Source organism: Periophthalmus magnuspinnatus, chromosome 9 (genome assembly GCF_009829125.3).
Source record: "Periophthalmus magnuspinnatus isolate fPerMag1 chromosome 9, fPerMag1.2.pri, whole genome shotgun sequence".
Lineage (NCBI taxonomy): Eukaryota > Metazoa > Chordata > Actinopteri > Gobiiformes > Gobiidae > Periophthalmus > Periophthalmus magnuspinnatus.
This window is the reverse complement of record NC_047134.1, coordinates 33718401-33731154: the sequence shown is the minus strand read 5'-3', so window position 1 is coordinate 33731154 and position 12754 is coordinate 33718401. Positions and strand designations below refer to the sequence as shown.

The 12754-nt window shown below is 40.4% G+C and overlaps 2 protein-coding genes across 2 annotated transcripts in view; both read right to left on the bottom strand.

Annotated features, from left to right (window-relative positions):
* aacs (acetoacetyl-CoA synthetase) overlaps nucleotides 1-12754 on the bottom strand; it is a 302245-nt gene that overhangs the window by 40357 nt on the left and 249134 nt on the right. The gene's annotated exons all lie outside the window — the stretch shown is intronic.
* Nucleotides 1-12754, bottom strand: part of si:dkey-215k6.1 (transmembrane protein 132D) — a 346463-nt gene that overhangs the window by 158083 nt on the left and 175626 nt on the right. Inside the window, exon 4 of the mRNA XM_033972623.2 lies at nucleotides 1921-2061. Within this exon, the coding sequence (XP_033828514.2) occupies nucleotides 1921-2061 (141 nt within the window). The remainder of the gene's footprint in view (nucleotides 1-1920; nucleotides 2062-12754) is intronic.

Here is a 12754-nt window from a genome sequence, read left to right as displayed (position 1 = left end):
TTATAATCATGTGCGATGATCACGATTATTAAAAAATGCCACGAACAATTAATCGCGGACCTTTTTCATTACGATTAACAATATTATCGAACATCGTCACATCCCTAAAACAAAGCAGATCACTCTATGCGTCCACCTCACCATCTGCGTAAAGAACCGACGTCGCCCACAGCGTTCGGCTCCAAATGAAGCTCATCGAGGCTCGAGCAGTTACAGCGGCTAATCTGGAGCAGAGTTTCATATTTGGAAATACGACTGAGTATCGTAGCAACCAAAGAGCCAACCAGGAGTGAGGCTGCTGAAGGTAACGCCCCCTTTAGTGTTGCTGTCACTCAAAACTGTTGCTAAAGCTAACGTGAGCGACCTTGGGGAAAGAAGGCGTTAATGTTCATATCTTGGTACATTTATTTTGCCATCGTGTCCATAAATAAAGATCGTGTACGAACATTTTAAGACCGAAATCATGAGTCTGACAGCAGCAGTTACTCACTTTCTATTGGGAACACGGCGGCTAGCAGGTTAGCTATGTGCGTTTACATACAGTTATGGTCCACCTGTTCAATATTGCAGAATCGAGGCGTCAAGCACAAGGCCCGATGGAAAGTTCATTCATCAGAACAGCCATTTTCCACTTGGTGTAATTATTAAAACCACTTTGCTTATTCACCCGTCACAATCATGAACATAATAACTGCCAGTAGAAGTCTATGTGCTGTTTGATAATTATAATTATTCAGAACTCTTTGTTTCCAGACTCGTTTGATCAAAGACTACACGATTTCCTTATCACGTCTCAATTGTTTGCACCTAAAAGCAAAGACTAGAACTGAGGCGAAGTTCATCTGTTCAAAGGCGACACCACATATGACCAATGTCCCAAACCATCAGTGTCAGAAATAAAGAAAGTGATAGTCCAGGTTTAGTCCAGGTCTAGTCCTGGTCTAGTCCTGGTCTAGTCCTGGTCTAGTCCTGGTCTAGTCCTGGTCTAGTCCTGGTCTAGTCCTGGTTCAGTCCTGGTTCAGTCCTGGTTCAGCCCTGATTTAGACCTCGTTTTGTTCTCATTCAGTCCTCGTTCTGCCCTGGTTTTGTCCTTGTTTTGTCCTAGTTCAGTCCTGGTTCAGTCCTGGTTTAGGCTGATTTAGACCTTGTTTTGTCCTGGTTCAGCCCTGATTTAGACCTCGTTTTGTCCTGGTTCAGCCCTGATTTAGACCTCGTTTTGTTCTCGTTCGGTGCTTGTTCTGCCCTGGTTTTGTCCTGGTTTTGTCCTGGTTCAGCCCTGATTTAGACCTCGTTTTGTCCTTGTTTTGTCCTAGTTCATCCCTGATTTAGACCTCGTTTTTTCCTTGTTTTGTCCACGTTTTGTCCTGGTTCAGCCCTGGTTCAGCCCTGGTTCAGCTCTGGTTCAGTCCTGACTCTGGGCACCAGCAGGTGTCCTGTTCCTGAAGTCCTCAGAGTGTGAGACGGTTCATGTGGCTCTAACATGTCGGACAGTGCATCTATTCTTCACTGTGGTCGATTGGTTTGCTCCATATCCCATTTTGGCCCGGAGGCGGCTACACAGAGGAGTACCCTCTGTCGGGCAGGTACTTCAAACGGTGCATGTGGCAAATTGTGTCTGTAGCTGAGCCGAGAGTCTGACACCACCCTGTTTGCCATGAGCGCCACCAACAGTCGCCATTCCGTTCTCACCTGCGGCTCATCGCGACTCAAGCTACAACCTCTGAAGTACAAGACTCAGATTTACTTTATTTTTTCCTTCAGACTCTGTTTTTAGACCAGAACCACACCCACAGTCCACCTCAGCCTCCGCCCCAGCTCCCAGCGTGCATCCTTTACCCTTTTGTTAATTCTTTAGTTCACTTTTTTGATCCACAGGTCGTTTCAACACAACTCGAGCCTGATAAAACACGTGCGTCTTACCTTTCCGCGGCGGAGGAGGCTTTTCTCTGGCACATCACCGCTAAAGAACTGCTTCCTGGTGTCATTTCCTGTTTGATCTCCCACGCTCCCAGGTTACTCGGCTTCACCGCCAGGAAACTGATGCCCGACTGGAACCACACCCTGCAGAGACCAGCGCACAAACGAGAGGAAACGGGTTAAAATCACAGCCTCTGATACAACAGTTACATCGCTCTTAAAGTCACATTTCTTTGTTGGTTTTCCTGGCGATTTCCTTTTCGTATATAACACACGCAACAGCTTTAAAACGTATCTGCGCGGTGGAAAGAGACAAAAAGACGATGAGGAATTAAATATATTTGCAAGAACTATTCCAACTGTACTTTCATTAGATGGATAAAAGAGACGTTATGTATTTTTTGGAAATTAGAAGAACACAGCACTTTTTAGAGACATAGACTCCATTTTTGAATTATTTTGAGGGACTATGAACACCTCTCAGTGAAGGGAACTGACTGATTTTTTCCCCCTACTTTTTATATTTTTTTAAATATATTTTTTATCATCATCATTTTTTATTATTATTAGTTTTTATTTTATTATTATCATCATCATTTATTATTATTATTATTAGTTTTTATTTTATTATTATCATCATTTATTATTATTATTATTAGTAGTTTTTATTTTATTATTATCATCATTTATTATTATTATTATTATTAGTTTTTATTTTATTATTATCATCATTTATTATTATTATTATCATCATTTATATTATTATTATTAGTTTTTATTTTATTATCATCATTTATTATTATTATTATCATCATTTATATTATTATTAGTTTTTATGTTATTATTATCATCATTTATTATTATTATTATCATTAGTTTTTATTTTATTATTATCATCATTTATTATTATTATTAATAATAATAATAATAAATTGTTTTTATTTTATCATCATTTATTATTATTTATTTTTATTATCATCACTTATTATTTTAAATTTTGTATTAGTACTATTTTTATGTATTTATGCATTTATTTTCAGTCCTGTATATTTCATCCTTTTTTTTTTCTTTTTTTTTCTTTTTTTTTGCAATACCATTATTTCTACAGTACAATAGTGATATATTTGCAAATCTCTTGTTAATTCCTGTAAATGATGTTGTATTAAATGTATGATGTAACAGGACGTCTTGAACGTTGTTTAGCAAATAAATAATTAAATATATATATATATATATATATATATATATATATATATATATATATATATATATATATATATATACACATAGATGTACTCAAGTCTACAGCCAGTAATGAAGGGGTTAAATTGGGAAGGGCATCTGGCAAAAAACAACTCGATACACAAATCCTTATGTGCGGAGGCAGCTGGTTTTCCGTATTATTGCAAATCCAACCACAAATTAAATGATCATAACTAGCAATTTGCAAAGGGAGCAGTTATGTAATGCAATGTCCTCTGCAGGGAAAAAGTACAAACAAATTAAAACGCATGACATTTTTGTAGTTATAAAAGTATTTCAGTCTTTCATTATGAATCCAATACTTGTACTGAAGATACTCCGCCGTCTAATTGCAATATTTATTATTAAAACCACAGTTACAGTTAGTTTTTTGGGTTTTTTTCCACGTCGTTCGGGTCAAGTTCGTACTTAAACGACCAGGTATTGGAACAAAAATAAATATTCCCAATCCATTCCGTTCATGCTCGTCGTTCGGGATCACGACTGGAGCGTGTTCCATTTGCCCGTGACATAAAACACAGTTGACCTGAGGGAGTTCCCAGTTAATCACAGGCCTGACATTTAGACAGGCAGCCAATAGCAGTCACATTCACACCAAAGGGCAATTTACAATCACTAATTCACCTGTCTGTTACATGTCTGCAGGAGGGTGGGCACAGAACCAGAACCACAGCTGCTGCTACACGGGAAGCACGCATTTTAATAAGTGGGACGCAGGCTGGAGAAACGGCGGCGTGACGTTTAACTCGCACAAAACGTACTACAAAGAGCCCGTGTTACGCTTTTTTCAGTTTTCCTCATCACAAACAGACCTCGAGTTGCATTTTGTTTTCCTTCATTCACATGTTTAACACACAAAACCTGCAGATTAAATCCTTCTGAGTTCTTCTCTCAAACTTAAAACACTCCGTTCCACCTCGTGATGTCATGTGGTGATACAGGAAGTGCTTAATAACACAACGTTCCTTCAATATTTCAGCTCCAGAATTGCAAATTTCTACAAAGCAAAAAGGTAAAAGGAGCTGTGAGCTGATGTCTTTACTGATTTGTGACATCACGAGGTGGAACGGAGCATTTTGAGCTTAATAATACTAAAGAATTACTGAAATATGTGAAAGAAACAAAACAACAACAGGTGCAGGTCTGTTTTTGATAAAATAACAACATTTCAACATGACTAAAAGCTCACACGAGTTATTTTTGCATAATATAGTACATTTAAAAATAGAAAGAAACATAATTATGCTCAATTTGATGGTTGCCACAACATATTTTGTACTAAAGCTCTTCTTTACCCACATTTATACCAATGTGGGTCAAGTATTTTCATCTCAAAGTTTGATTAAAGTGGCTGTATTTGACCAAAATGTGCTTTTTCCGTACTACAGATGTATTTAAAAGCAGCGCTCGGGGTCAAAATGAGTCGGCGGTGTGCTGTTTGCATCGAACTAAAGCTCACTTCATCGCCCGCAAACCAGTTAAGTGCGCTGTTAGCATGCTAGTTATGATACTATTGTACCAAAAATGACATAAAACACGAGCTTTTCACGTTTTTAAGTCAGTAAATTTAACGTTCATCACTTTTAACAAACAAAAACTAATCCCCGCGCTGTGTTTACTTTCATCCAAACTTATCGAGGCTTCTTTGTCGTCGCCCTGTGTGTCCCCTTTGAACTCCCACGATGCATTGCGACACGCCGAATCTACAACTTCCTGTACGTCCCACTTCCACCGCCGCTTTGTATCAGACTGAAAAGAAAGCATTACACTCGTCTGCGGTGGTATATTCATTCTCAGTGTGACCGTGCCTTTTTATCCCGACTCCTCCGTCCCGTACATAATCTGTCCCTGCCTCCTCCCTGCCGTTTCACTTTATTCCAACATGGCCGGGTCTCCTTTCTTGTCATTTTCCATTTAAAATCCCATTTCCGCGTTTTGGCTCGTGCATTATCGTACCTGCACGGGCGTCCCTACCTGTCTGTTCTCGCCTCCCGAACTCCAGAGCCTTCCATTCCTTTCCCTCGTCTCTTGTTTTTGTTTCTCTCCGCGCACTTCGTTTTGAGTTCTAAAGCATTTTATTCTTAATCTCTTTATTCCATTTTCCCTCGTGTTGCGCTAATCCAACCCGGCGTTGTTCTGTTTATCACCTCGACGAGACCCTGACCCAAATTATTAACCATTTTGATGAACGTTTTAAACAAATGGGGGGGAAGCTGGCCTGAAGTGATCAAATAGGAGACATCAGACAATATTTATTACCCGTGAATCCAAATATAATACATATTTACAAAAATTGACAGAAACTAAGCAACCAAAACTTAACCCTTTAAGGACTGAGCACACTATGGGCCAGTATAGGTCACCTAGACTTTTATATTTTTGTTAGCCATAAAAATCATATTAAAGGAAGTATCAGAATTTACTGCATTTTTTCACACATCTACTTCTATTTTACACTTTCATCCGTATTTTTTCTTTTACGCATCGAATAAATGACTGGGAAAATCCCCGCAGCCCCGCGCTCTCATTCGTCACCTTCGCGGACCAACAGAGGCAGATTATCGTAACTGATGGAAAAATGTTTAAATAGCCCCGTGCCTCCGCTTTGAGACGCTGTTTGAATTTACATGAGAGCACGACTGGTTGCGGAGTTACGCTGCTGGAAAGTCGGCGTCCGCACGCTATCGCCGACGATAGGATCCGACGCTATAGGGTTAAACAACTAAGAAAAAAGGCGTGTTCCCTGGCTGCACTGATGTTCCCCATCGCTCTAATTACCGCGGCTAAAATACTCTCCAGTACCAGAAGCTCCTCCCCCGGTTTACTCCACCTCTTCTCCAGGACATCCAGTGTAACATGAGCAGTATTTTCCATATAAATCCATCTCTCGGGCCCAAGTTCCTTTACTAAAAGTGTTTAACAAAATAAACTATAAACACTTATATCATTGAAACAAAAATACACAAGACATTAACGCAAAGAAATAAACAAACTTAAACCAGTTTTCCCTCCACATGGTCCGGCCCACGACCCTCTCAAGTCTATAAAATGGCTGACATAGGCCACGCCCCCTCTTCGTTTGGACCATGTGGAGATGCAGGTAAGAGAAATGACTGTATTGAACTGAATAACTAAATAAAATATATTGTAACTAACTAGTGTGTGGTGATTTAACTGATTGAAAACTAAACAAAACAAACCCGGGATCGTTCTGTTTAGTTTAGTATTGAAAAGTTACTGAAAATGAACAGACATGGGCACAAATCTTTCAAAAAAAGCAACAAACAAGACACAAACCTCATAAACTTTCCCTTAAACGATCCCTTTTGTACCAGATACCGCGGCAAATCTACGTCATCCCGTGCCGTCCGTGTTATCTACGTGCGAGTGTATATACGCGCTCTATTGTAATGATGATAATCCCAACACGTCGCCTTTGGTGTTCGCACAACAGAACGCAGCCCTCGTGATTATACCAAGCCCATTTCTTCTGCGCACAATATGGCTTTAACAATCTGCTCGCTGTTGCCGTGTGTGTTACTCAGAGATGGAAAAAGACGCTGCCAAAACAACATCTTTCACTGATTTATACTCCATACTTTTCTGCGACTCAAATTGTCGGGTCCATAGGTGCCAGAGAGAACTCCTATACAGTAAAAGTACGCAACAATACTGCAATATCTGTCATAATACCAGTACTTTTCGCAATTTACTCGTCGAAAACAGACCTGGAGTTGTGTTTTGCTTCATTCACACACGTTTAACACACAAAAAACTGTATATTTACACTGAAAATACTCGGTTGTGACGTCTTGTTGTAATACAGGAAGTGCTCCACTGCGTTTTCACTTGAATCATTTGGATAATTTCACCTCTGGAATTAAGAATTTCTATGGAACGAAAGGTAAAAGGAGCTGTTAACAAGAAAACTACCACTTCATGACATCACAAGGTGGAACATTTTGAGCAATTTGAGCTTTGGGAATGTAACAGACTAATAATAAAGAGTTACCGTATTTTCCGGACTATAAGTGTCACTTTTTTTTCATAGTTTGTCCGCGGCGACTTGTACTCAGATGCGACTTATGTGTGAAATTATTAAATATATAATTCCATATCTTCACCACACGAGGGCGCTCTAAGCTCGTGCACCAGTATAACAGCCACGTGGAAGAGGAAACAGTGTTTTATTTACCTCCAGAGTTGGCAAAGTTGTTCAGAAGCGACACCGAGGACAAAGAATTCAGTGGATTTATTGATTTGGAGTGAGATCCAGAGTAAACTTGTTTTTATTCTTTATTTATCTGATTAACTGTTAATAACTTACTCTTACGTTAAACCAGACACATGTTCAGTTTTGCCTGTTATTCTTTATTTTATTGTCATTATTATAACTTTACACTCTGGTTCTGATGTTAAAATAATTATTAAAAAATCCTAAAATAATTATTTAAAAAATCCTAAAATAATTATTTAAAAAATCCTAAAATTATTATTAAAAAAATCCTAAAAATCCTAAAATAAAATAAAACCATCCTAAAATAAAATAACAAACCCCTAAAATAAAAAAAAACTCCTAAAATTAATAAAAAAAACAAACTAAAATAATTTAAGCATAAAAAATAAAATAAGCAAAAATATTAAATAAAATAAGCATGAAAATAAAAATAAAAAAACTGTTAATATCTTACGTGAAACCAGACACGTGTTCAGTTCTGTCTGTGCTTCATGGAGCTGAATAAATATAAATGTGTTACGTTAGCGTGATGTACTGATATTCAGCCTGTTGTTCTGTTTTATTCTTTTTATTATAACTTTCTTGTCTGGACTTGGTCTCGGATTTTGTACAATAAATTTCTCCCAAAAATGCGACTTACATATGTTTTTTTCTTCATTATTCTGCATTTTTTGGCGGGTGCGACTTAAACTCCAGAGCAAAAATACAGCACTCAAACATGTGTGAATGAAACAAAACACAACTCCATTTATTAACATTATTCTGACATGTTTAAAGCTCAAAAGAATCCATTTTGTGTAATATCAGACCTTTTATGGGATATTATTTTGAAGTAATACTATTCCCTTCCCTTTATTCAAACCTCAGAGCAACATATCGGCCCTTATAACTTATAAAAAACTGTGTCGTTGTGTAAATATAAAGGTTTATATGGTTTATTCTCTCATTTCTAATCTGTACCAGCTCAAACGTACCTCTAAAAACTCAACTTCAGTAACCGCAGTATGAAACTCGCTCATTTCCTTCCTTGGACTTGGTTAAACACCAAAACAGGAAATTGTGCTTCAAGAATTATTCATCTCCAAATAAAACTTTGGGCAAACTTTTCAAATTTAATAGAATTTCCCGTCTCTCTCCCGCTCTGCTCGTCACCGCTGAGCCGAACCTGCACAAAGATAATCCACTTCAAAGAGAGTTCTGCAGCCGACCAAAGAGCGTCAGGCGACAGGGTGAGGCAGGTACAGTACTGACAGAGTGACAGGAGCAGAGGAACACCTGACGAGAGGCTCCGCGGGGAACGAACGCGACGCTGCAGACGACAAGGTCAAGTTAAAGACACGAAATACACAGAACGTGGAGAAATGAGAAAAGCACAACAGTCAGAAAACTCCTATCAACTCATGGTTTAGCTCGAGGTTTAGGCTCCGAAAATGTGCAAAAATAGAAGTAGAGACATGGGGAAAGAGAGTCCAGCGGCTAATCGTCGTCTAGCATGCTCGCCTCAAAGCTAGAAGGTTACAGGTTCAACTCCCGGAGCTTTTTACCTGGAGTTTTATGGGTTTCCTTTAGGTATTTCGTCTTTACAGCTAAAAATCTGCATCTACACCAGTCGAATCGTATCATTTATCATTTATTTATCATATCAGGCATTAACCAAAACAAAAAAAAAGTCTTGGAACGACCCCTTCAAATATGTACATGTATTTATTAAAATGTATATATAAATACAGATTTTGCTTTTTTCTAGTGGTAGAAGTGCTCTTTTTGTGCAGATACTGGAGCAAAAAACAAAAAAAAAGTAGTAAAAAGTAAAAGGTTTTCACATGTAATAAAGCAAGGTCAAGTTAAAGACACGAAATACACAGAACGTGGAGAAATGAGAAAAGCACAACAGTGAGAAAACTCCTATCAACTCATGGTTTAGCTCGAGGTTTAGGCTCCGAAAATGTGCAAAAATAGAAGTAGAGACATGGGGAAAGAGAGTCCAGTGGCTAATCGTCGTCTAGCACGCTAACGCCTCAAAGCTAGAAGGTCACAGGTCCAACTCCCGGAGCTTTTTACGTGGAGTTTTATGGGTTTCCTTTAGGTTCTTCTCATTTACAGCTCAAAATGTGGAGACGGGTCCTTCGGCGCGACGCTACACCAGTCGAATCGTATCATTTATCATTTATTTATCACATCAGGCATTAACCAAAACTAAAAAAAAAGTCTTGGAACGACCCGTTTTGGGGCTGCGTTAATATTAAAATATACAGGATCAGGATTTCAAACTTGATTTCCACTGACAATTCTCACATTTCGAGTCAATTTGATAGTTTGCTCGAGCTGTAACTGTAACACACACACACACGCTATTTCCTGCATACGCAACTAAAGATTGCCTTCCCATAATGCATCAGTGCAGCAGTACGTGTGTGTTGTCAGTTGACGGACAGGGCTGCGTCCCTAAGCCGCTACTGTCAGATCTGCGTACATCAACACGTTTCCTTTTCCCAATCTGTCTGCTTCCTTCGCTAACACAGGACGACGGGCTAAAACGCACAATACACTCCTTATTCTTCGACATATGCTTTTAATACGTCAGTTTATGGTGACAGCTCGCTCGCAGGCGCCGTCTAATTAACTAACGAGATCATATTTACCAGCTTGTTGGCCTGTCCCTTCAGCAATTACACGCCGCAGCCGTTCTCTCTTTTCTCGATTCTGCCAGAGCGATATCGGCGAATGTCAACGCAGCGCACTTAAAAGTTTATTTACGTGGAACTGCGGAGCTTCTACTGCATTACAATTGATTTTTCTTTACGTTTCTCTTGAGCAATGCCTTGTTTATGGGCACTTCAACACAGTTTTGGAGTAGAAAAAATGGACTACGTGATAGAAGGAAGCAACGAGACCTCGTGCCAAACGGCGGCTCTCTAAATAGCGTTTTTATTTCACTCAGAATTCGTGGCCAGTGGGCGCCGTTAAATTATGATTTGAGATTCTATTTTTATTTCGGACCTGCTTCTATGTAAATGTTTAAAGGGGTTTACCAAAAATACGAAGCCTCCAAACAGCACTGCTCAATGCTTCATTTAATTACGTCTTTGTTCGAAGCTCAGCACAAAAAAAGCGCTTTATTTTACATCCTTTTTCAAAATGGAATCCTCCTGAATTATGTTGGATATTAAAGTTAAAGTCCATAGTGTTATTGGGTAGCAAACTTTTTTTTCCTTGTAAAAGAGTAAATTTCATTCTTCCCCCATAAAGTATATCGTAAAAGTAGTACTTTGTGTTAACTCAGTCTGCGTTTAATTATAATGTCTTTTTTAAATCTCAACCCCACAAGAAAAACTGTGATCCTCATTTCACCGTTTGAGAATCAAGATCCTCGACTTTAAGATGGACGAGAGTAACAAAATGAAACTAAATGAAACTAAATGAAACAAAATGTCCCTGTCCCTGCCGCGAGTGGACGAGCTCAAGTGTCTCAGGTTCAGGAGTGAGAGAGAGAGAGAGAGTGAGTGAGAGTGAGAGAGAGAGAGAGAGTGAGGGGAGGATGGAGAGACTGACAGGAGGATGGAGCGTCTGCAGTGAGGAGGTCACTGTACTGGACTGTTCAAGAAGGAGCAGAGTCAAAAGACAAAACTTGATTCAATGTGCGTTTCTACTCTCACCTTCAGTCCTGGTTTAGTCCTGGTTCAGTCCTGGTTTAGTCCCTGGTTTAGTCCCTGGTTTAGATCTCTGTTCCTACCCTCATCTGTGGTCCCGGTTTAGACTTTGTTTAGTCCTGGTTAAGTCCTGCTTTTGTCCTGGTTTAGATCTCTGTTCTAGCCTCAACTCTAGTCCTGATTTAGACTTGTTTTGGTCCTGGTTTAGATCTGGTTTAGATCTGTTCCTACCCTCACCTCTAGTCCTGGTTTAGACTCGTTTTAGTCGCGGTTTAGATCTCTCATTCATGTTCCCGGTTTAGTCCTGGTTTAGTCCTGGTTTAGTCCTGGTTTAGTCCTGGTTTAGTCCTGCTATAGTCCTGGTTTAGTCCTAGTTTAGCTCTGGTTTAGTCCTGGTTTAGACCAGGTTCAGTCTTGGTTCAGTCCTGGTTCAGTCCTGGTTCAGTCCTGGTTCAGTCCTGGTTCAGTCCTGGTTCAGTCCTGGTTTAGTCCTGGTTTAGACCTGGTTTAGTCCTGGTTCAGTCCTGGTTCAGTCCTGGTTCAGTCCTGGTTCAGTCCTGGTTTAGACCTGGTTTAGACCTGGTTCAGTCCTGGTTCAGTCCTGGTTCAGTCCTGGTTTAGTCCTGGTTTAGACCTGGTTTAGTCCTGGTTTAGTCCTGGTTCAGATCTCTGTTCCTTCCCTCATTTATCCTCATGAGCTTCAGTAATACCCAGCGGTCTGACTTTCCTCCGCAGGTTGGCTTGGTGTTCTCTTGGAGACAGAGGAGGGTGGAGGGTGAAGACCTCGGCCACGCAGGATGGACTTGGAGTAGAGCTGCTGCTCCTCAACCTCAAGAAGAGCAGCAGCTGAGGCTCGGGCGTCTGGTCCGGACGCCTCCTGGACGCCTCCCTGGGGAGATGTTCATGTCCCACCGGGAGGAGGCCCCTGGGGAAGATCCAAGACACACTAGAGGGACTGCGTCTCTCAGCTGGGCCTGGGACGCCTTGGGGTCCCACGGGAGGAGCTGGAGGACGTGTTTGGACGACGGCTTTTTCCTACATAACTAGTGTCAACAGCGACATCCTGCTCGAGCTGCACATTCTGCTGATCTTTGTTAATAAACACAATTAACATCTCACACAAACAGCCCGTGCGTAGACGACATTTGAAAAGAAAACACGTCAAGACTAAAATCAGCGACACTCCAAATATGACGAGCACGTTCTTAGCGCGGCGGCTCCAGAAAAGCTGCGGCTCACGGAGAAAAATACCATTACAAAGCAGTCTCCCTCGTGATATTATTTCTGCTCTCTTCTGAAAGCCCTTTCTCTTTCCAGCGCCGGCACAGGCCTGTATTTTATTACAACTCATGGTGTAATACGTGTCAGAAGATGAGGGATAAGATTTTATTTGCTCCCCGTGCCCCTCGTACACTCAAACCTATACCATATTGCAACATAACATCTCATACCAAGATCACAATCAAGGTCAGCAGCCTCGTGGATGGTTCTGACAGCGGCTAAATCACTACAGAATTCACCATAACTCTGGAGCCCGGGTTTCCTCGAGGAGCACGAGATGATATCAAAGTGGATTTACTCGCGGCGCTGGGGCCGGGGGGGAGGGGCGTGGGGGAGGAGACAAGGGAAATATACAGAAAAGTCTGAAGGAAGAGCGATGGCAGACTTATGTTAACAGTATTATGTT